Genomic DNA, 23,622 nt, shown 5'->3' on the forward strand with positions numbered 1-23,622 from the left:
TGAGTAAGACCTTTAAACAGGTCAACATTCACAAGGATTACCAGGACGTGTAGTCCGCGCATGCGCTGACCAACTGGCAAGTGTCTTCATTGACATTTTCAACCTGTCCCTGACTGAGTCTGTAATACCAACATGTTTCAAGCAGAACACCATAGTCCCTGTGCTCAAGAACACTAAGGTCACCTGCCTAAATGACTACCGACCCATAGCACTCAAGTCTGTAGTCATGAAGTGCTTTGAAAGGCTGGTCATGGCTCACATCAACACCATTATCCCATAAACCTTAGACCCAATCCAATTTGCATACCGCCCCAACAGATCCACAGACGATGCAATCTCTATTGCACTCCACACTGCCCTTTCCCACCTGGACAAAAGGAACACCTACGTGAGAATGCTATTCATTGACTACAGCTCAGCGTTCAACACCATAGTGCCCTCAAAGCTCATCACTAAGCTAAGGACCCTGGGACTAAACACCTCCCTCTGCAACTGGATCCTGGACTTCCTGACAGGCTGCCCCCAGGTGGTAAGGGTAGGTAACAACACATCTCAGGGGTGCGTGCTCAGTCCACTCCTGTACTCCCTGTTCACCCATGACTGCATGGCCAAGCACGACTCCAACACCATCATTAAGTTTGCCGATGACACAACAGCGGTAGGCCTGATCTCCGACAACGATGAGACAGCCTTTAGGGAGGAGGTCAGAGACCTGGCCGTGTGGTGCCAGGATAACAACCTCTCCCTCAACGTGATCAAGACAAAGGAGATGATTTGGGACTACAGGAAAAGGAGGACCGAGCACGCCCCCATTCTCATCGACAGGGCTGTAGTGGAGCAGGTTGAGAGCTTCAAGTTCCTTGGTGTCCACATCACCAACAAACTATCATGGTCCAAACACACCAAGACAGTCGTGAAGAGGGCACGACAAAGCCTATTTCCCCTCAGGAGACTAAAAAGATTTGACATGTGTCCTCAGATCCTCAAAAAGTTCTACAGCTGCACCATCGAGAGCATCCTGACTGGTTTCATCACCGCCTGGTATGGCAACTGCTCGGCCTCCGACCGCAAGGCACTACAGAGGGTAGTGCGTACAGCCCAGTACATCACTGAGGCCAAGCTTCCTGCCATCCAGGACCTCTATACCAGGCGGTGTCAGAGGAAGGCCCTAAAAATTGCCAAAGACTCCAGCCACCCTAGTCATAGACTGTTTTCTCTGCTACCACATGGCAAGCGGTACCGGAGCGCCAAGTCTAGGTCCAAAAGACTTCTTAACAGCTTCTACCCCCCAAGCCATAAGACTCCTGAACAGCTAATCAAATGGCTACCCAGACTATTTGCATTGTTCCCACCCCCCATCCCCTTTTTTACGCTGCTGCTACTCTCTGTTTATTATCTATGCATAGTCACTTTAACTCTACCTACATGTACATATTACCTCAATTACCTCGACTAACCTGTGCCCCCACACATTGACTCTGTACTGGTACCCCCTGTATATAGCCTCACTACTGATATTTTACTGCTGCTCTTTAATTATTTGTTATTTCTCTATTTTTCTTCTTTTTTATTTTTACTTATCTATTTTTTACTTAACACTTATTTTTTTTAAACTGCATTGTTGGTTAAGGGCTTGTAAGCATTTCACTGTTAGGTCTACACCTGTTGTATTCAGCGCATGTCACAAATACAATATGATTTCATTTGATTTGATGTTCCTCTCTGTCCACAGCTGAAGAATGTGAAGGCAACAGCAGATCCAGGAGAAACTGAAGGTTACAGAGGTCCAACACAGCAAGGTGAGTCCTGACCTCTCATATCAGGTTCAATTGTGTTCAGGGTAGGCTGCCATAAACTACAAACCCCATATGCCATAGACCAGCCATACTCAACAGGTGGACCGCGGTCCGGATCTGGACCCAGAACAGGGTCAATACGGACTGTGTAAAAAAAATATTTAAAAAAATAAGGATTCCTTTTTCCTAAGAAACAGTTGCAACACACATCCACATTCTCAACATAGCATAAAAAATTAAACACTACCTATTCACACTGTGAGGAGTGTGGAAATGGTAATAACTTCACCAATAAACATGATATCCTCTTCCTCCTCCGTCCTGCAACCAAAGACAATTTGCAGAGCCATTAGACTCCAGCATAATTAGATAACGACTGATGTGACAAATGTTTTCTATCACTCCTGTCCCCATAGAGTCTGCTCTGTGTATAGAAAAACAAACCCCCCACCATTTAGATCACTTTGACCCGGCTGACCAACAATTGTCTGCACATGCTATTAATTGTCCATTAACTTGTCAGCCCCTGACTGTGTTACTGTAATCAGTTGTTTTGTTTTATGTTGAAAAAATAAGTGAGGAAGACTGAGGGTGATAAGATTGCAATATATTGTTGATATGGTTTTAGTCAAAGGAACACTTCCTATGAATACCCTCTTCATAATGCATTAGAAGAAGCTATGCCTCTATCTAACTAAAGGCTTATGCATGTAAATTGTAGTGAACCATTTATATAGACTATCAAATTAATTATAAGTCTTATTTTCGTTAATCATGCAAATTACATTAGAATATGTAGCTTCATATAGAAAAATTGGAAAGGGACCCTTAAAATTGGAAAGGGATTTCTTATCTGGTGACCCGCTTACCTGAGAGGATACATGAGAATTTACACCAATGTTCCTCCCTGCCGATGACGTCAGAAATCCCTTCGGTTTCTCTTGCTTTCCTTCGAACGCCTCGTACTGTTGGGATATACAGGAGGAGAAGGAGCTGTCAAACTTACAAGTAAAGAAAAGTCCTTCAGTTGACGCCACCTCACAGTTTTAATGTAAAGTTAGTTGAATTTTATGCAGAATTAGTATGGACTGACATGTTTTCATACATTCGGGGAGGAAGAATGAAGACGAGTTTAAAAAATACCATGGCTACACAGTTTCAAATCTGGATCATTTTCACCTCTTTGGTATCCTTGGGCTCATATGCTTTGCCGGAAAAGAAAGGTAAGACAACGAACTTTAATGTGCTTATATTTCATTTAGAAACTCCAGACAACCAGCACGGGAAAGAATCCTGTAGTGAAGAACTCTTCCTGGTTATTACTTGTCTGGGACTATGTAGCCCACTTGTGAAAAATAGTTAACTCAAGATATATTATGATTGCCTAAATGTAAAGAAAGTTCGATGATAGACTGTCATAGTAGGTCCTGTTTGAGGTGCCAAGGAACACAAACACAAACATGGACCAATAGACCACTATAGCGCAACTACAGTACGCATCCCATGCGAAACGAAGAACGTATACTGCGTTCATAACCAAGTGGGAAGGTGGTATTTACCACATAAGAATGGGAAAAATCCACTTGAACCCCCCTCAAACTGGTAATTACTAGCGGGAAACTTGTCTATCATCCCTGAGTTCCGACTTCTCCCACATGCTGACCTCTGATGTCACCTACTAAGGAAATGACCTCAATAACAGCATTTTCAGCAGTTAAATGCAACAACAAAACATTATTTATAAAAAGCAATCTATTCATATGTTTATTGAATACTATAATTTATTTACAAGCATGGTAGCTGTACTTTTAGTTTATGGTTGACACAGCTTGTTGGCTATTAGTTTCTTAACAAGTTCAAAGCACGTGAATGCATCCAACTGGTCTTTACGACTTCACAACTGGTAATTACCACCTTCCCACTTGGTTAGGAATGCAGCATTAGGCAACGCACCAGAATATTCTCTCTATTGATGATGCCCTAGAAAGGGAGGAGAGTTGTTTTGCAATGACTTCCACGGTACAACACTTTGCATTGCAACATACTTTTGGTCATGTAGTGTATGTGGACACCTGCTTGTCGAACATCTCATTCCAAAATCATGGGCATTAATATGGAGTTGGCCCCCCCATTTGATGCTATAACAGCCTCCATTCTTCTGGGAAGGCTTTCCACTAGATGTTGGAACATTGCTGCGGGGACTTGCTTACATTCAGCCACTAAAGCATTAGTGAGGTCGGGCACTGATGTTGGGCGATTAGGCCTGGCTCACAGTTGGCGTTCCAATTCCATGGGGTTGAGGTCAGGGCTCTGTGCAGGCGTGTCAAGTTCTTCCACACCCACAAACAATTTCTGTATGGACCTCGCTCTGTACACGGGGGCATTGTCATGCTGAAACAGGAAAGGGCCTTCCCCAAACTGTTGCCACAAAGTTGGAAGAACAGAATTGTCTAGAATGTCATTGTATGCTGTAGCGTTAAGATTTCCCTACACTGGAACTAAGGGGCCTAGCCTGAATCATGAAAAACTGCCCCAGATCATTATTACTCCTCCACCAAAATGTACAGGTGGCACTATGCATTGGGGCAGGTAGCATTCTCCTGGCATCCGTCAAATCCAGATTCGTCCGTCGGATTGCCAGATGGTGAAGCGTGATTCATCACTCCAGAGAACGCGTTTCCACTGCTCCAGAGTCCAATGGCGGCGAGCTTTACACCACTCCAGCCGACGCTTTGCATTGCGCATGGTGATCTTAGGCTTGTGTGCGGCTGCTCGGTCATGGAAACCCATTTCATGAAGCTCCCTAAGAACAGTTATTGTGCTGACGTTGCTTCCAGAGGCAGTTTGGAACTCGGTAGTGAGTGTTGCAACCGAGGACAGACGATTTTTACGCGCTTCAGCACTCGGCGGTCCTGTTCTGTGAGCTTGTGTGGCCTACCACTTCGCGGCTGAGCAGCTGTTGCTCGTAGAGGTTTCCACTTAACAAAACAGCACTTACAGTTGACCAGGGCAGCTCTAGCAGGGCATACTTTTGACAAACTGACTTGTTGGAAAGGTGGCATCCTATGACGGTGCCACGTTGAAAGTCACTGAGCTCTTCAGTAAGGCCATTCTACTGCCAATGTTTGTCTATGGAGATTGCATGGCTGTGTGCTCGATTTTGTACACCTGTCAGCAACGGGTGGGACTGAAATAGCCAAATCCACTCATTTGAAGGGGTGTCCACATACTTTTGTATATATAGTGTATGTTGGAGAATATGTTTTTGTGCATACTTAATTGACATACAGTACCAGTCAAAAGTTTGGACACACCTACTCATTCAAGGGTTTTTCTTTATTTTTACTATTTTTTACATTGTAGAATAATAGTGAAGACATCAAAACTATGAAATAACACATATGGAATCATGTAGTAACCAAAAAAGTGTTAAACAAATCAAAATATATTTTTGATTTTTCAAATAGCCGCCCTTTGCCTTGATCACAGCTTTGCACACTCTTGGCATTCTCTCAACCAGCTTCATGAGGTAGTATAATAATAATAATCACCTGGAATGCATTTCATTTAACAGGTGTGCCTTCTTAAACGTTAATATGTTTGAGCCAATCAGTTGTGTTGTGACAGAAGATAGCCCTATTTGGTAAAAGACCAAGTCCATATTATGGCAAGAACATCTCAAATAAGCAAAGAGAAACGACAGTCCATCATTACTTTAAGACGTGAAGGTCAGTCAATACGGAAAATTTGAGATGGTTTGGGATGAGTCGGACGGCAGAGTGAAGGAAAAGCAGCCAACAAGTGCTGAGCATATGTGGGAACTCCTTCAAGACTGTTGGACAAGCATTCCAGGTGAAGCTGGTTGAGAGAATGCCAATAGTGTGCAAAGCTGTCATCAAGGCAAAGGGTGGCTATTTGAAGAATCTCAAATATAAAATATATTTTGATTTGTTTAACACTTTTTTGTTTACTACATGGCTCCATATGTGTAGGCCGTCATTGTAAATAAGAATTTGTTCTTAACTGACTTGCCTAGTTAAATAAAGGTTTAAAAAAACACCCTTGAATGAGTAGGTGTGTCCAAACTTTTGACTGGTAGTGTAGGTTTTTTATTTTGACCATTGCTGCAGCATCCTCTGGTGACCTATGGTAGATTGAGTGATGTCCCATCAAACATACACTATATATACAAAAGTATGTGGACACCCCTTCAAATTAGTGGATTCTCCTATTTCAGCCACACCCGTTGCTGACAGGTGTATAAAATCGAACACACAGCCATGCAATCTCCATAGACACATATTCATCAGATGTGGTTGTTTGAGTATGCCAGTATGCCACTGACTTTACTTGCTGGATGATTTGTGCATTAGCTTTGAGAAACTCCAGGTGGTGATTGTTCTGCTTTACTCAGTCAGTTGCCATTTGACCACTCTTCTCTCCTGTTCTTTGGACTTCACATTTTAGACTTGACGTTAACATTTTCTTATCTTTGGGTATTTATTGCTCTCCCTACTATGTACTTTTGACACCTCATATGCATTTTCAGCCACTGTACACACCTCAGAACATCTTCTGTTTTAAATAGCCTTTATCTGAATTAAACACTGACAAGTCAACAGCTTTTTCTGCTTCTATTAATAAACATCAAAGAATATATTACATTTATGGAGGAATCAGGTTTACTGTAGAGAAAGCAGTGAAGGTCTTTTGAAGTAGATACTTTCTCATGGCCTTGTTTTAAAGGTCATTAAAATGAACGTAGCCTATTATTTTTCAAACTAGAGACAAGTGGAGCTGTTATGGATGCTCCTCTAAACAATGTTCTTTGTCTGTATTCTTCAACCATTATAGATTTACTTTTAACCACTTCGGACACCAGTGTGTAATGAAACAAGCAGGGAGAGTGAGCTTGTCCGCGGTGGTATTCAAACCCCCAACCTTCTGGCCCGTAGCCCAGCGTGCTTCCACAAAAGCATGCGGCAGAGTCGATATCTGCGCTTATAAACACAAGTTCACTACAATACCATTGTAATGATTCTAAAGTAGACAAATTAGTTTAGTTACATGTCACATTAAAGGTGTTTTGGTTGGTGGGACTTTCTCTATACAACATGTATGACTTCTGCCACCATTTATTTTGCATTCTCAGTAAGCCTGAATAGACTAAGTAAACAGAAGCTTTGAGGCAGAATAAACCAGAGTAAACCAGAATAAACCAGAGTAAACCAGGAGGCAATAAGACAAACATCCAGTGAAGTACATGTTATCCCTCAGCTGACAAGAAGGCAAATTGATTCTTTTGTGGTGGCAATATCGTGGAAAAAAATCTTTATTGAGATCAAAACATTTATGTTTCATTTGAGTCATGTAGGTTAGCTAGCGGATGTTCTTATTTAGAGCGATTTACAATAAATGCACTCAAACTAGGTGGCAAAAAAACATAGTTCCTGACTAGTCCCAATTGCAACCGGTTTCATCAGCCGGTTCTACTAAGTTTAGGGCTGGGAATTGCCAGGAACCTCACCATATGATATTATCACGATACTTGGGTGCCGATACAATATGTATTGCGATTCTCACGATTCTATATGTATTGCGATACGATACTGGGATTTTTTTGCGATTCGATGTTTTAAACATATTGCTCACCATATGTCTGCCTCAGAGAGACAAGAGAGAGCATGAGAAAACTAGTTTTGATCATCAGTCAGGGAAATAAAAGCGTAAAAATAAATTGGCTCCCTATTTAAAAAGAAGATCGAGAACAAGTTTTGGAGGAAAAAATAATTTTGGTAAAGGTACTGGCAACAAAAAAAACAATTATATTGCGATATTGTCAAAACAATATGATATATCGTCAAAAATAATATCCCGATATGTAACTGTATCGATCCCCCCATCAGTAATTAAGATCCTCTCCTCTCCCAGTCCCAGCCGGTGTTCACAGAATCATAACAAGGCAGGCGTGTTTGTGAGCCAAAAGACAGATTTCCTAAATATTTCAGAGCAGCTAAACAAACCGGACAGCGCACATTGGGCCCCTGTTGTGAAAGGACCCTAAATTAGGCTTTTAGAGAGTCAATAAAAAGAGAGAAAACCAAAGAAATAGTCACTGGACTGGAGAAGTTGTCTTTTTAAGTTTCAGTACATAGAACATACGTTTAGAAAGCTGGTGTTACATAGAATTTCACAGAAGTTCAAGTCCTGACATATGGTTTAAGAGGATGAAGGCAAAAATGGTTTTGTTTTTGTTCTTTGGCCACGGGCTGTGACAGATGTTTATTTTACGCACAACTTTTTAATGACACACACTCACAATTTCCAAAATATTAAATCCAGTGTGAACATGTTGCAAAATTACAGTATGTTATAGTCTGTTAATTTTACATAATTCTCCTCATTTTGGCTGATGTCAAAACAACAATCTGAAATGTTTCAGCTCCTGTATGTGTGATAAAAGTAGCTGAGAAGTTCGGATTGCAAAGATGAGTGTTGGTGGTTACACATAAAGTGATGTGAGTTACTCAGTAGAGAGAGAAGAATGTCACAATATGTTAATGAGGTTCAGGTTGTACCTTGTCTTTCCCATTCAACTCCTCTTTTGAAATGTACTCAAAACTAGTGGATTTCACTACAATTCTAGATAGACTATTTTATTTCTCTCCTGGGGATAAATGTCAGTGTTGAACTGGTGGGAGAAAAACACTAACAAACCTCCACAGTACTGTTCTTCCTAAATGAGTGACAATAAGAACTGAAAGTCGTGCCTGAGTTTGCACTGGGTATCTGAATGTATTTAGTAGAGGTTGTTATCCTGTATGCTCTGGGGAAGACATCAAGGCGAGGCAGTGGGCTGCTGTGCTCCTTATTCCATATTTGAGATGAATGGGAGATGTTGATAATGCATTTAGCAGCAATTACCCATCTCCCACAGGAAGGGGGCCCTGTCAGTTCTGCCAGTCCTACTGTGACAGCCTGGGCCCGGCACCCCATTTAGTGCTGCTGGTGGTGGGATTTAGGTAGAACTAGTGTTGAGGGACATCGTCCAATGTTTCTTCCTGCAAGTTGGTCCTGACCTGGTCCCAGATCTGTTTGCACTGTCTTGCCAACTCCATTGCTGTCATCGTCATGCCAAACAGGCTACGTTGGCACAGAGTTTCCCCTAGATAGTTTTTCACTGGCGGGGTCCCTAAATCAATATCCATGGACTCTAGCCAAGGGCCTGCCTACAATATAAGGTAAAAAATAATATTCTGAAAGATCTGAGAGATTATCTGATGTTTCTTACTGCACGTCATTGGTATCAATGATGATAAACTGTTATCTTCTGAGAGGACGCTAATATAACCCATATAATGATCCTCATCATCCACCCAGAAGCAATCACTCCAGCAATTATACATTACTGGGCTCGAATGCATTTCAGTCAATGTGTCTTCCAGTGGATCTCTATTTGGAGAATTCGGAGATGGTTGAGATGGTTCTTGTTGCAGTCACCCCAAAATTCCGTTTTTTGATGGGTAGAGATAACACATTGAATTTGCAGATAGCTGACATTTTTCTTATTGCAGGCAGTCCTAAAAATGTATCCTATCTTTTTGATGTGTCATCTCATCACATCTCTCCCCATGCCAAGCTGTCAGAGAGAGAAGAGATATGGAGTAGGAAGAGGTCCCCTCAGGGCCTTTCTATCTGTCTCTGTGGGTCTAGAGATAATAAAAGATGACCTGTGACAGATCAGTCTAATCATAGGGACATGTTTGCAGCTAAATCCTTAATCAGGCTGCCTGAAAAGCAAGGCCTGCGTGGGAACAACTTACCAAACCCGCTTGTATCAATATGCTGCAATATTCTGCTATTCCCAGTTAATAGATTACTGGAGCTCTTGTATGACTGTAGGTCTGGTTGAGTGAGAGCATGTGAGACGTGTAGGTAAATGTCCAGTGAAAGTGCCACAGCCAAACTGCTATCTTTTAATGAAGCTGTGTGAATAGTATCGTATATTCAGACTAATGTATCTCTCCTATTCTTGTATAAGATAATATTACATATTGGCACAGCAGGTGCTGGAGGTCAAAGACTATGTTCAGGTCTGACCTGATGAAGACCTAAGGGATAAAATATTGTCATTAAAGCATAGATTGCATTGTGCTTACTAGCCTTTTTTTTTTACCACTGGCCTTCTTGCACACCTTATATGATCATACCTCAGTGCCACTACACTACACCATACCAGAAACCTTATAATCTTCCATAACACTTCATGTTCTCTGTTGCAATCCAACCAACCAACATCTCTCTATTCTCTCCATCCATCATCTATTGTTTTCCATCATTTCAGAAAAAACATTGGATTTTATTTTCATTAAGGCCCACTCTGTAGGATCAGATGTGAAATATAGGTTACAATACTTCAGTAACACTAGAATCTCAGCCGTGCTGTTCAGTAGAATCTAGGGGGTGCTTGCCTGGTTATTGTAGCCTCTCGGACAGACCTGAGTTCAAACAGTATTGGTTTTCTTTCAAATACTTTTGAGTGTTTGATTGAGCCCTGCTTAGAGTGCCAGATGTGAGGGGATTGCACTTTCGGGACTACCCCATTGTTTCAATTGCGCCAGGCCAAGCTCATTCAAGGGCAGCTAAAGCGTTTGAAAGAAAACAAACACCATTTGAACCCAAGTGTGTTTTCTGATGACCTTCCCAGATTTCTCAAGCCATTGTTGTGGATATGGCTTCTGGAGCGTGGCCATGAGAGCTAACTGCTGGCTGGCTGCTGGGGGAAAACTCACTCTCTGTTTCTGCTACTCTCTTTGATAAACTACCCAACCTCAGTGGCAGAGAGAGATTACATTTGGAGTACGGTTTCACAGAGGGACAATGGTGTCTCTGTAGATTGCAGGTATCCAGGAAGCAACACCTATATACCTCTGGTGAGCACTGTGATCTATGGCCGACATGAGCAGGGGCACCCAGCTGTGGTTCTAGGTAGGGCCGGGACGATACCAGTGTCACGATACTCGTTAGTATCGTGGCAAGGAAACGGGAAAAAAAACAGATTTAACTAATGTTGGAAACAAACATCATTATGTTGTCAGCCAGAGTCACATGTATTTATTTTCCAAGCTATAGCACACAATATTTTACATACAGCAGGTTTTTAAAGGACCAAAGAGTTGATCTGCTTCGTGTTTTTCAAAACATATTGCGATACTGGTATCATCACAGCCCTAGTTCTAGGCCATATCTGGTCTTGAAGTGCTGTTAGAAATATCACTGTATGTGTTCCACAGGAGGTTGGTGGCACCTTAATTGGGGAGGATGGGCTCGTGGTAATGACTGGAGCGGAATAGGGGGAATGGTATCAAATACATCAAACACATGGTTTCCATGTGTTTGATGACATTCCATTTGCTCCGTTCTGGCCATTATTATGAGCCGTCCTCCCCTCAGCAGCCTCCACTGATGTGTTCATAAGCTAGTGCTGAGCGATTAGTGCTGTTTGAGTTCGGATCAATTAGCGCTAACTATACTCAACAAAAATACAAACACAACATGTAAAGTGTTGGTCCCATGTTTCATGAGCTGAAATAAAAGATCCCAGAAATGTTCCATATGCACAAAAGCTTATTTCTCTAACATCCCTGTTAGTGAGCATTTCTCTTTTGCCAAAATAATCCATCCACCTGATGTGTGGCATATCAAGAAGCTGATTATACAGCATTATCATTACACAGGTGCACCTTGTGCTGGGGGCAATACAAGGCCACTCTAAAATGTGCAGTTTTGTCACACAACACAATGCCACAGATGTCTGATGTTTTGAGAGAGCGTGCAATTGGCATGTTGACTGCAGTAATATCCACCAGAGCTGTTGCCAGAGAATTTAATGTTAATTTCTCTACCATAAGCCACCTCCAACGTCATTTTAGATCATTTGGAAGTACATCCACCGGCCTCACAATCGCAGACCACGTGTAACCACGCCAGCCCAGGACCTCCACATCCGGCTTCTTCACCTGCGGGATCGTCTGAGACCAGCCACTCGGACAGCTAATGAAACTGGGTTTGCACAACTGAATAATTTCTGCACAAACTCAGGAAGCTCATCTGCATGCTCGTCGTCCTCACCAGGGTCTTGACCTGACTGCAGTTCGGCGTCGTAACCGACTTCAGTGGGCAAATGCTCACCTTCTATAGCCACTGGCACGCTGGAGAAGTGTGCTCTTCACGGATTAATCTCGGTTTCAACTGTACCAGGCAGATGGCGTCATGTGGGCGAGCGGTTTGCTGATGTCAACGTTGTGAACAGAGTGCCCTATGGTGGTTATGGTATAGGCAGGCATAAGCTATGGAGAACGAACACAGTTGTATTTTATCGATGGCAATTTGAATTCACAGAGATACCGTGACGAGATCCTGAGGCCCATTGTCGCCGTCATCACCTCATGTTGCAGCATGATAATGCACAGCCCCATGTCGCAAGGATCTGTTCACAATTCCTGGAAGCTGAAAATGTCCCAGTTCTTTCATGGCCTGCATACTCACCAGACATGTCACCCATTGAGCATGTTTGGAATGCTCTGGATCGACAAGTACGACAGCATGTCCCAGTTCCTGCCAATATACAGCAACTTTGCACAGCCATTGAAGAGGAGTGGTACAACATTCCTGTCACGCTCTGGCTCCGGGACTGTGTATTTTGAGCCAGGGTGTGTTCATTTGGTTGTGTTGTATTTGGTTGTGTTTCATTGTTTGGTCGTGTGACTCCCAATCAGTGGTAACGAGTGTCAGCTGTCGGCTCGTTATCTCTGATTGGGAGCCATATTTAAACTGTCAGTGTTCACCTTAGTGTTGTGGGTTTTTGTTCCTTGTCAGTCATTGTAACGGAGGACTTCACGTTTCGTCATTGTTTGTTGTTTTTGTAGTGAGTACGTTAATTTAATAAAGTCATGTTCGCTCAACGCGCTGCGTATTGGTCTGCTCCTTTTGAAGACGATCGTGACAGAAAAACCCACCAAGATGGGACCAAGCAGCGTGTCCAGGAGCCATCGCCAGGGAGATCCCTCACAGATCTCCTTCGCCTCCTGGACTGGGTCAAGCCGAGTGAGGAAGAGAAGGGGCTTGACATTATGGCAGAAGGGCGAGAGGCTGGCGAGGGACATGGAGACCTGGTCCACGGGTAGGAGAGACGCCCCGAAAATTTTTAGGGGGGCTCACGACGTCGGACCAGCGGGAGGCCGCGATAGAGCGGCCCAGTGGGTTGCCGGAGAAGGCCGCCGGGTTACGGGGGCCACTGGTCGAAGAGGGGATGGAGGAAGTAGAGGCACGGCGAGAGGTACTGGCGTGTGTTGCCAGTCCGGTCCGGCCCGTTCCAGATCCCGGTGTAGGACCAGTGGTGTGTGTCCCCAGTACAGTCCGGCCCATCCAAGCTTCCCGCACCAAGCCAGTGGTGTGCGTCGTATGCCCGGCTCTGCCCGTTCCTGCTCTCCGCACCAGGTCTGTGGTGCACGTCGCCAGCCCAGTCCGGCCCATTCCTGCTACTCGCAACAAGCCAAGGGTGCGAGTCGTCAGCCGGATTCAGCCCATTCCTGCTACTCGCACCAAGCCAAGGGTGCGAGTCGTCAGCCGGATTCAGCCCATTCCTGCTACTCGCACCAAGCCAAGGGTGCGAGTCGTCAGCCGGATTCAGCCCATTCCTGCTACTCGCACAAGCCAAGGGTGCGAGTCGTCAGCCAGATTCAGCCCATTCCTGCTACTCGCACCAAGCCAAGGGTGCAGTCGTCAGCCGGATTCAGCCCATTCCTGCTACTCGCACCAAGCCAGGGATGCGAGTCTTCAGCCTGGTGAGGCCTGTTCGGCTCCACGCTACCATGCAAAGGGTGCGTATCGTCTGCCAGGTCCGGTCCATTCCTGCCTCACGCGCTAAGCCAGGGGGTGCGCGTCGGCAGTCCTGATCCAGCTAACTGGGTCAGATCGGACTGGGGACACTGCGGGGGGATTGTAGTAGGGTGGTGGTCAAGCCCGAGCCGGAGCCGCCTCCGAGGAGCAATACCCACCCAGCCCTTCCCTATTTGGGGTGTAGGCGCGGTCGGAGTCCGCGCCTTTAGGGGGTACTGTCACGCTCTGGCTCGGGACTGTGTATTTTGAGCCAGGGTGTGTTCATTTGGTTGTGTTGTATTTGGTTGTGTTTCATTGTTTGGTCGTGTGACTCCCAATCAGTGGTAACGAGTGTCAGCTGTCGGCTCGTTATCTCTGATTGGGAGCCATATTTAAACTGTCAGTGTTCACCCTAGTGTTGTGGGTTTTTGTTCCTTGTCAGTCATTGTAACGGAGGACTTCACGTTTCGTCATTGTTTGTTGTTTTTGTAGTGAGTACGTTAATTTAATAAAGTCATGTTCGCTCAACGCGCTGCGTATTGGTCTGCTCCTTTTGAAGACGATCGTGACAATTCCACAGGCCACAATCAACAGCCTGATCAACTCTATTCAAAGGAGATGCTGCGCTGCATGAGGCAAATGGTGGTCACACCAGATACTAACTGGATTTCTGGTCCACACCCCTACCTTTTTTTTAAGGTATCTGTGACCAACAGATGCATATCTGTATTCCCAGTCATGTGAAATCCATAGATTAGGTCCTAATGAATTTATTTCAATTGTCTGAATTCTTTATATGATCTGTAACTCAGTAAAATCTTTGAAATTGTTGCATGTTGCATTTATATGTTTGTTCAGTGTATGTAGAATATTGGCCTGTTGGAAACTACAATTCCCTACTACATCGCACAGTTCGGGCTGGATCTGATTTATCTCTAGAGAAACTGTGCAATGTGCGCATTGAGCTCACCAAAAGGTCAATTAGTTGTTTCAAAAAAAACAACGGGATTTTTAGTTAATCGCTCAGCACTATCATAAACTGAAGCTATAGGAGCCCCATTGTAATTCTTGATTTCCATTCTGTCATTAGGACATCATTAATGCCAGCTTGTTATCATTAATCTGGCTTCTGTTCATGTTTGCTGTCATGGAAATGAATCAATACATGTCATGATAAGCAGTTCCTGTGCTGTTAGGCATAGCAGATGGTCAATAGTGATTTCAGTGATGGAAATTATTGAACAAAGTCCCTGTCCCTCTCTCACACAGACACACTTACAGTTGATTATCAATAAATACACTGTTTGTATCCCTAGGTAGACTACTATGTCATCACCAATGTAGAATGCTGAAGATATGCATGGGAAAAGTGACTTTGTCTGCATGTAGTTACTCATTGAGCTGATTTCTTTGTTTGTACATGGTAACAGAGTCATGGAGTTCTTTTTCAGCCTTTCCATGATCCAGTGGGTCACCTGTGGCTGTGTGAGAGGCTCCAGTGGAAAGAGACGCATTAATTTAGGCTGGAAAAACTAGCTGAAGGACCTGCTGCTATCTTACCATCTCAACAGGTGCAGCCAGTCTGGTGTACCAGGAAAACAGCCCACTGTTCACTTGAGTTCTTCTTATAATTATTGCATTTAAGCCATATTTTACCAATAACAAAGTTTATCAGATAATACAGATTGTGAATTGAATGCTTTGACTGAATATAAATGTTGTCTTCCCCATAAGCAAAAGCACTCCCAATATCCATTAATACAACACACAGATAACTTACAATATTTGTATATGTTGTTGCATGATCTATAAATGTGGCATAACAGTAGGCCTGCATCAATATACAGCAGCAAACAGCTATTCAAATATTGAACAGCAATAATGGCACAAACATTGGCAGTTGTCCCTCTGTGTTGTAAAAGAGACGAGACCAGAGCCATAAGTGCAAAAGGGGTTGTATGCCAATAATACCATATTGATGTCAGCTAATTGAAAAAGCAACTTCCAGTTCCCCTGCTTGTTTTTTGTCTGCTTGGTTGGCTGAAAGCACTGAAATGGTTTATCCAAACAGAAGTAGTACGTAAAGATGGAAAGTGGCAAATAAATGCATTTTCCATTGTGGCTTAGGCCTTTCCTGTGGGTCTCTCACCCTCTCTCTCTCTTTCTCTCTTTCGCTCTCTCTCTCTCTCGCTCTTTCTCATCTTGACTCATCTCACAACTAAACCTTCGTCTTCAACAGCTGAATAAGTGACTCATCTTTCTTCTCTTTTGACCAAAAAAGGAAGATTTGATCACCTAAAAATACAATGCACATTTACCCTACGGTGGTTTGCAAAGGATATAAATATTCATACCTTTTTGTTATTGTGCATATTCATTTGCGTATGGTTATACAAATTATGTGTGTTGTTGAAAGATGACAGAGAGATAGACAAGATGAACAGATCAAGGAGAGAATCATAGAATAAAAACAGGAAAATCAAAGATGCACAAATTTCAGAAAGACAGGGTCATATTTTTTTGTCTTGCTAACATCAGCCTCTCTACGTGGGTTACTTGTCAGCCAGGCTACGGATTCTTGACTTTATTTCCTTGCCATCCCACAGTTGCCTATCATAGTCAGTCAACTTTATTCACTCCCTAACATATATCACATTTCGATACCACAGTCTGGAATTTCTAATTTTCTCATCACTCTAGGTGTGGCAACTTTAGTTACAAGCCTACTCTTGGGTCTTTAACCAGAACATTTCTGTGGAATATGGCTTGCACAAAAAGGGAATCCCCATTGGCAAGAGAACAATGGTTCCACTAACCAAACAAAGTGTCTTCCCTTCTCCAAACCTTCCTCAGGGCTGGATCAAGGGAGGTGGTTGTTTGATTTCAATAATGGGTGCGCTTTCCTAATACCATTTAGTGTGTTCCTGTGTGGTCCTGCCATCGGTCTAATAAACTACATGGTTATATGAAATCTCTACATGAGTCTCATGTTTGTCATTCATTTATCATGTTTGTGATGGGTCCTATCCTGACCTGCTCCATTAGTTCACATAGCCTACAGTGCATTCGGAAAGTGTTTTTGCAGAGCTATTTTCAGCTCTCTCCAGAGATGTTCGATCGGGTTCAAGTCCGGGCTCTGGCTGGGCCACTCAAGGACATTCAGAGACTTGTCCCGAAGCCACTCCTGCGTAATTCTGAATTATCATCAAAGGATCCAACACATTTTCAATAGACAATTACATATTTGAAGGTATAGACAGGTGCTCAATTAAGCCTACGAAAAATCACGGCTCTTTTATGCCCAAGCACCTCTCTGAAGTGTCATGGGTGGCAGGTAGCTTAGTGGGTAAGAGCGTTGTGCCAGTAACCGAAAGGTCGCTGGTTCTAATCCCCGAGCCGACTAGGTGAAAAATCGGTCGATGTGCCCTTGAGCAAGGCACTTAACACTAATTGCTCCTGTAAGTCGCTCTGGATAAGAGCGTCTGCTAAATGACTGTAATGAAATGTAGATTGATGAGGGGAAAAAATTATGTAATACATTTTAGAATAAGGCTGTAATGTAATAAAATGTGGAAAAAGTCAAATACTTTCTGAATGCACTGTACACTTTTATATGTAAATTCATTCTCCCATCTGTTCTGAATCTAGATTGAGATTCGGAATGTTTCCCTTCTAATTTCCCTTCCGGTTCTAGTTCTAGGTTTGCTGCTTGTTTTATGATATCTTGATTATGAGGAATCCCTATTCACTCTGGCCCCAATTCTGACCTGACTTAAGCGCGCGTAAATGGAACGTAATTCCCTTTTATATGCACTTTTCTCTCTAGCGTATTCTGACCTTGAACATAAGCATGATAGTGGCATGCTATTCACCCGCAATTTGTTTGGGGTGGAAATCGAATAAATGAATGTGTGGCAAAGGTGTGTCTACAGATATGCCCGTATTCTGACCTTGACTTCATTCCCTGATAATTCCACCACCTTACCTCGCAAGGAAACCATGAATAAGGTCAAGCGAACCTACCAGTTCCAAGTGGAAAAAGCATCTAGTTCCCATAGAAATAACACCATTCTCAATGCACTGTAATTTACAACTTGATAAGAGATTTAGGTAAATGAGAAATCCGAATGGATAAGGAAATTGTCAATATAAATGACACTTGTTTTAGATATATTCTACCTTATCACTGGAGACAAATGTGAAACCAGTCATATTGCAGGAAACTGAAGCATTAAAGTTGATGAAATGCTTATGCATTCTCAAATGTCTTAATTATAGGCTACCCTGAACTCTGTCTCCTTTTTCTGTCATGTTAAATATCAGTCTCGACCTTCAGTAGGCCTAATAACCACACACATTAAACTTCCAATTTCCCTTCAGTAGGTATAGCCTGCATTATTATTCCATTTAATTACATTATTTAGTTTACCTTACCTAATTTGTTTCCTCTGTAAACGGCGTCACGGTCATGTGATTGTTTCTGAGGATCGTTTGTAAAAGTTGATCGTATAAAAAAAAAAGTAGGCTAAATAAATCATTATGGTGCGCAGACCAAGCCATATAGCCTCATTCACATTACCCATAAGCACTCCGTTATGTTGCGTAGGATGTAATGCAACATTTCAATTGAGACGTCCACAACAGAGTGAAAACGCAATGCTCCTTTACAGTTGAAGGCTCCGTTGCGAGACAGACACTGCATACTTTAAAATTGTTCTAACTTTGCGTTGTCTTCAGTCCAGCCAGAGTCCGTCGAAGAACAGGAAGTTAACAAAACAGAGAAGAAGATGAAAATACAGTATGTGGTTTTCACCTGTGGTAAATTCAATTGATTGGAAATTATTTGGAAAGGTACACACATGTCTATATAAGGTCCCACAGTTGACAGTGCATGTCAGAGCAAAAACCAAGCCATGAGGTCAAAGGAATTGTCCATATAGCTCCGAGACAGGATTGTGTCGAGGCACAGATCTGGGGAAGGGTACCAAAACATTTCTGCAGCATTGAAGTTCCCCAAGAACACAGTGTCCTACATCATTCTTAAATGGAAGAAGTTTGGAACCACCAACACTCTTCCTAGAGCTGGCCACCCGGCCAAACTGAGTAATCAGGGTGTCACGAACGCTGAGTGTGGATGTGGTGTAGGGAATCAAGCGCAGGCACACAAGAGTACGTCAACAGTCTTTAGTGGTGCAAAACAACTCCAAACAGGAGAAAATAGCCAACCCAACCGGGAGGCGAGAACGACAAATACGCACACAACACAGTGCGTAAAACAAGGAAAAAGCGCACGCAGTGCGGACTCTCGAAATACACAGGAAGAGAGTCAAAATACCAAGAACACGTACAGCTGACAAAAACAATCACACATAACACCTGACCCAAAATAACGAAACTAAATAGGGAACACAATCAAACACTAACAAGGGACAGGTGTTACAAACAGACAAAACCAAACGAACATGAAACATTGAACGGTGGCAGCTAGTACTCCGGAGACGACGACCGCCGAAGCCTGCCCGAACAAGGAGGAGGAGCAGCCTCGGCCGAAACCGTGACAGTACCCCCTTGACGCGCGGCTCCAGCCGTAGCGCCGACCCCTGGGCTCGGGACGACCCGGACGACGCGGAGCAGGGCGCGTAGGATGACCCCGATGGAACTCGGTCAGCAGGGACTGGTCCAATATGTCCCTCCTTGGCACCCAGCACTGCTCCTCCGGGCCGTACCCCTCCCACTCCACGAGATATTGAAGACCCCCCATCCGGCGTCTCGAATCAAGGATGGACCTCACAGTGTGCGCCGGAGCCCCTCGATGTCCAACGGGGGCGGAGGAGTCTCCTCTATCTCATACTCCTGGAGTGGACCAGCTACCACCGGCCTGAGGAGAGACACATGGAACGAGGGGTTAATATTCCTATAGTCAATAGGCAGTTCTAACCTGTAACACACCTCGTTCAACCTCCTCAGGACTTTAAATGGCCCCCACAAACCGCCGACCCAGCTTCCGGCAGGGCAGGCGGAGGGGCAGGTTTCTGGTCGAGAGCCAGACTCGATCTCCAGGTGCGTACACAGGCCCCTCACTGCGGTGGAGATCGGCGCTCGTTATCTGCCGACGGATGGCCCGCTGCAGATGTACGTGGGCAGTGTTCCATGTTTCCTCCGAGCGCCGCAACCATTCATCCACCGCAGGGGCCTCGATCTGGCTCTCGTGCCAAGGTGCCAGAACCGGCTGGTACCCTAACACACACTGGAAAGGGGTTAGTTGGGTGGAGGAGTGGCGGAGAGAGTTCTGTGCCATCTCGGCCCAAGGAACGTATCTCGCCCACTCCTCCGGCCGGCCCTGGCAATAAGACCTCAGAAACCTACCCACCTCCTGGTTAACACGTTCAACCTGCCCATTACTCTCCGGATGGTAACCCGAGGTAAGGCTTACCGAAAACCCCCAACCGTTCCATAAACGCTCTCCACACTCTGGAGGTGAACTGGGGGCCTCGATCAGACACTATATCCTCGGGTACTCCGTAATGCCGGAAGACATGGGTAAACAGAGCCTCAGCGGTCTGTAGGGCAGTGGGTAGACCCGGCATGGGAAGGAGACGACAGGCCTTCGAGAACCGATCCACAACGACCAGGATGGTAGTATTCCCCTGTGAGGGGGGAAGGTCGGTAACAAAATCCACCGAGAGGTGGGACCAGGGTCGTTGTGGAACGGGCAGGGGTTGTAGCTTACCCCTGGGCAAATGTCTGGGCGCCTTACACTGGGCACACACCGAACAGGAGGAGACATAAATCCTCACATCCCTAGCTAACGTTGGCCACCAGTACTTCGTGCTAAGGCAGTGAACTGTCCGGCCGATACCCGGATGTCCAGAGGAGGGGGACGTATGAGCCCAATAAATGAGGCGATCGCGTACCTCGAGCGGAACGTACGTCCGACCCACTGGACACTGTGGAGGACTTGGGTCGGTGCGTAACGCCCGCTCGATCTCGGCATCAACCTCCCACACCACCGGTGCAACCAGACAGGACTCTGGTAGTATGGGAGTGGGCTCAATGGACCTCTCCTCCGCGTCATACCGCCGAGACAGAGCATCTGCCTTCCCGTTCTGGGACCCAGGGATGTAAGTAATTTTAAACACAAACCGGGCTAGAAACATAGTCCAGCGGGCCTGGCGAGGATTCAGTCTCCTAGCTGCCCGGATGTATTCCAGGTTACGATGGTCAGTTAGAATGAGGAAAGGGTGTTGAGCCCCCTCAAGCCAATGCCGCCACACCTTTAGGGCCTGTACCACGGCTAACAGCTCCCTGTCTCCTACGTCATAATTCCGCTCCGCCGGACTGAGCTTTTTAGAATAAAACGCACAGGGACGGAGTTTAGGTGGTGTGCCAGAACGTTGGGAAAGAACGGCCCCTATACCGGCCTCTGACGCGTCCACCTCTACCTGGAAAGGTAAAGAGGGATCCGGATGCGCCAACACCGGCGCCGAGGTAAACAGGTCCTTCAGTTTCCCAAAAGCCCTGTCCGCCTCAGCTGACCACCGCAAGCGCACCGGACCCCCCTTCAACAGAGACGTTATGGGAGCTGCCACCTGTCCAAAACCCCGGATAAACCTCCGGTAATAATTTGCAAAACCCAAGAACTGTTGCACCTCCTTCACAGTGGTTGGGGTCTGCCAATTACGCACAGCTGACACCCGGTCTACCTCCATCTTCACCCCTGACGCAGACAACTGATAACCCAGAAAGGAGACCGACTTCTGAAAGAACAGACATTTCTCTGCCTTGACATATAGGTCATGCTCCAACAGCCTCCTCAATACTCGGCGCACCAGGGTTACATGCTCTGATCGGGTAGGACTGTACACCAGAATATCAGTCGATGTATACGACTACTCCCTGTCCCTGCATGTCCCGGAAAATCTCATCGACGAAGGATTGGAAGACTGAGGGAGCATTCATTAACCCATATGGCATGACTAGATACTCGTAGTGTCCGGAAGTCGTGCTAAACGCTGTCTTCCATTCATCGCCCTCTCTAATGCGCACCAAGTTATATGCGCTCCTGAGATCCAATTTTGTAAAGAACTGCGCACCGTGCAATGACTCCGTCATAGTCGCAATCAGAGGAAGTGGATAGCTGTACTTCACCGTAATCTGATTGAGACCGCGGTAATCAATACAACGGGCGCAGACCTCCATCCTTTTTCTTCACAAAAAAGAAACTCGAGGAAGCGGGTGAAGTGGAGGCCCGTATGTATCCCTGTCTCAGAGACTCAGCGATGTACGTCTCCATTGCCTTCCTCTCCTCTTGAGACAAGGGATACACATGGCTCCTGGGAGAGCTGCTCCTGACTGGAGATCTATCGCACAATCCTCCTGTCTATGAGGCGGCAGCTGCGCCGCCCTAGTTTTACTAAACACCACTTTCAAATCCTCATACTCGGGGGGAATATGCAGTGCTGGCATTAGATTCGGACTTTCCACCGAGGTCGCCCCTATGGAAACACCCAGACACCGCCCCTCACACTGGGCAGACCACCCTTTAAGAGCTTTCTCTCGCCACAAAATAGTAGGGTCATGGGTCATCAACCAGGGAAGGCCCAGCACTACCGGATACGCAGGAGAGTCAATCAGATAGAGCTGAATCGTCTCTCATGACCCTCCTGCGCCATCATCTTAAGGGGGTGCCGTGACCTCCCTAATCAACCCAGACCCTAACGGACGGCTATCTAGGGCATGAACAGGGAAAGGCTTATCAACGTGAAGGAGGGGAATCCCTAACTCTACACAGAACTGGCGATCTACAAAATTCCCAGCTGCGCCTGAATCTACCAGCGCCTTATGCTGGGAACGAGGTGCAACCTGTGGAAAACAAACAGGCAAGGTTAGGTGAACGACAGAAAGCTCTGGGTAAGTAGGGCGCCTACTCACCTGGGGGGACCCCCCAATGCGTGACCTGCCTTCTCCTCCACCGGGGACCCTCCCCAACACCTAGCCGCGGTGTGCCCTCCACGGCCACAGTTAGTGCAGGGAACGGCCCCCCTCAGGTTCCTACTCCTCCGTTCTCTAGCGCCAGCACCCCCGAGCTCCATAGGGCTCGGCTCGGAGGTGCTGGAGGGTGAAATGGGCGAACCCCACCCGGGACGTCCACGGGTGGCGAGCAGGGTATCCAGCCGAATGGCCATGTCGACAAGTTGGTCAAACGTCAACGAGGTGTCCCTGCACGCCAACTCTCTCTGGACGTCCTCCCGGAGGCTGCAACGGAAGTGATCTATAAGGGCCCGCTCATTCCACCCTGCATCGGCCGCTAGAGTCCGGAATTCCAAAGCAAAGTCCTGGGCGCTCCTCATCCCCTGTCGGAGGTAGAACAGACGCTCCCCCGCCGCCTTCCCTTCCGGTGGATGGTCAAACACAGCACGGAAGCGGCGGGAGAACTCCGCATAGGTAGTGGTAGCGGCTTCCATTCTCCTCCATTCGGCGTTGGCCCACTCCAACGCCTTGCCGGTGAGACAGGAGATGAGGGCTGAGACGCTCTCGTGTCCCGAGGGCGCCGGGTGTACGGTGGCGAGGTAGAGCTCCACTTGCAGCAGGAACCCTTGACACCCGGCAGCGGAGCCGTCGTACGCCCTCGGGAGGCGAGCCGAATCCCACTGGGTTCCGGAAATGGGACAGGAGGACTGACCGATGGGGATGGTTCGGTAGGTGGGGTCGTGGGTACCCCGCTGGTTTCCCATCGGTGGAGAGTGTTCATCACCCCCTCCAGGGCATGACAGACCTGGTTAATCCGGTCCTCCTGCCCACGAAGACGTTCCTCCATGCTTGCTGTTGGCGCGGTCGCTCCTGCTGATTCCATGGGTGATGTGTGATTCTGTCACGAACGCTGAGTGTGGATGTGGTGTAGGGAATCAAGCGCAGGCACACAAGAGTACGTCAACAGTCTTTAGTG

The 23,622-nt window shown here is 45.8% G+C and overlaps 1 protein-coding gene across 1 annotated transcript in view; it reads left to right on the top strand.

The window, feature by feature from the left end:
* Window positions 1-2,754: 2,754 nt before the first annotated feature.
* Window positions 2,755-23,622, top strand: part of LOC121535557 (epidermal growth factor receptor) — a 93,746-nt gene continuing 72,878 nt past the window's right edge. The window contains exon 1 of the mRNA XM_041842745.2: window positions 2,755-3,019. Coding sequence (XP_041698679.1) covers window positions 2,890-3,019 — 130 coding nt within the window. The 5' untranslated portion in view covers window positions 2,755-2,889. The remainder of the gene's footprint in view (window positions 3,020-23,622) is intronic.

The sequence above is a fragment of the Coregonus clupeaformis genome, chromosome 21, assembly GCF_020615455.1.
Source record: "Coregonus clupeaformis isolate EN_2021a chromosome 21, ASM2061545v1, whole genome shotgun sequence".
In the NCBI taxonomy this organism is placed as follows: domain Eukaryota; kingdom Metazoa; phylum Chordata; class Actinopteri; order Salmoniformes; family Salmonidae; genus Coregonus; species Coregonus clupeaformis.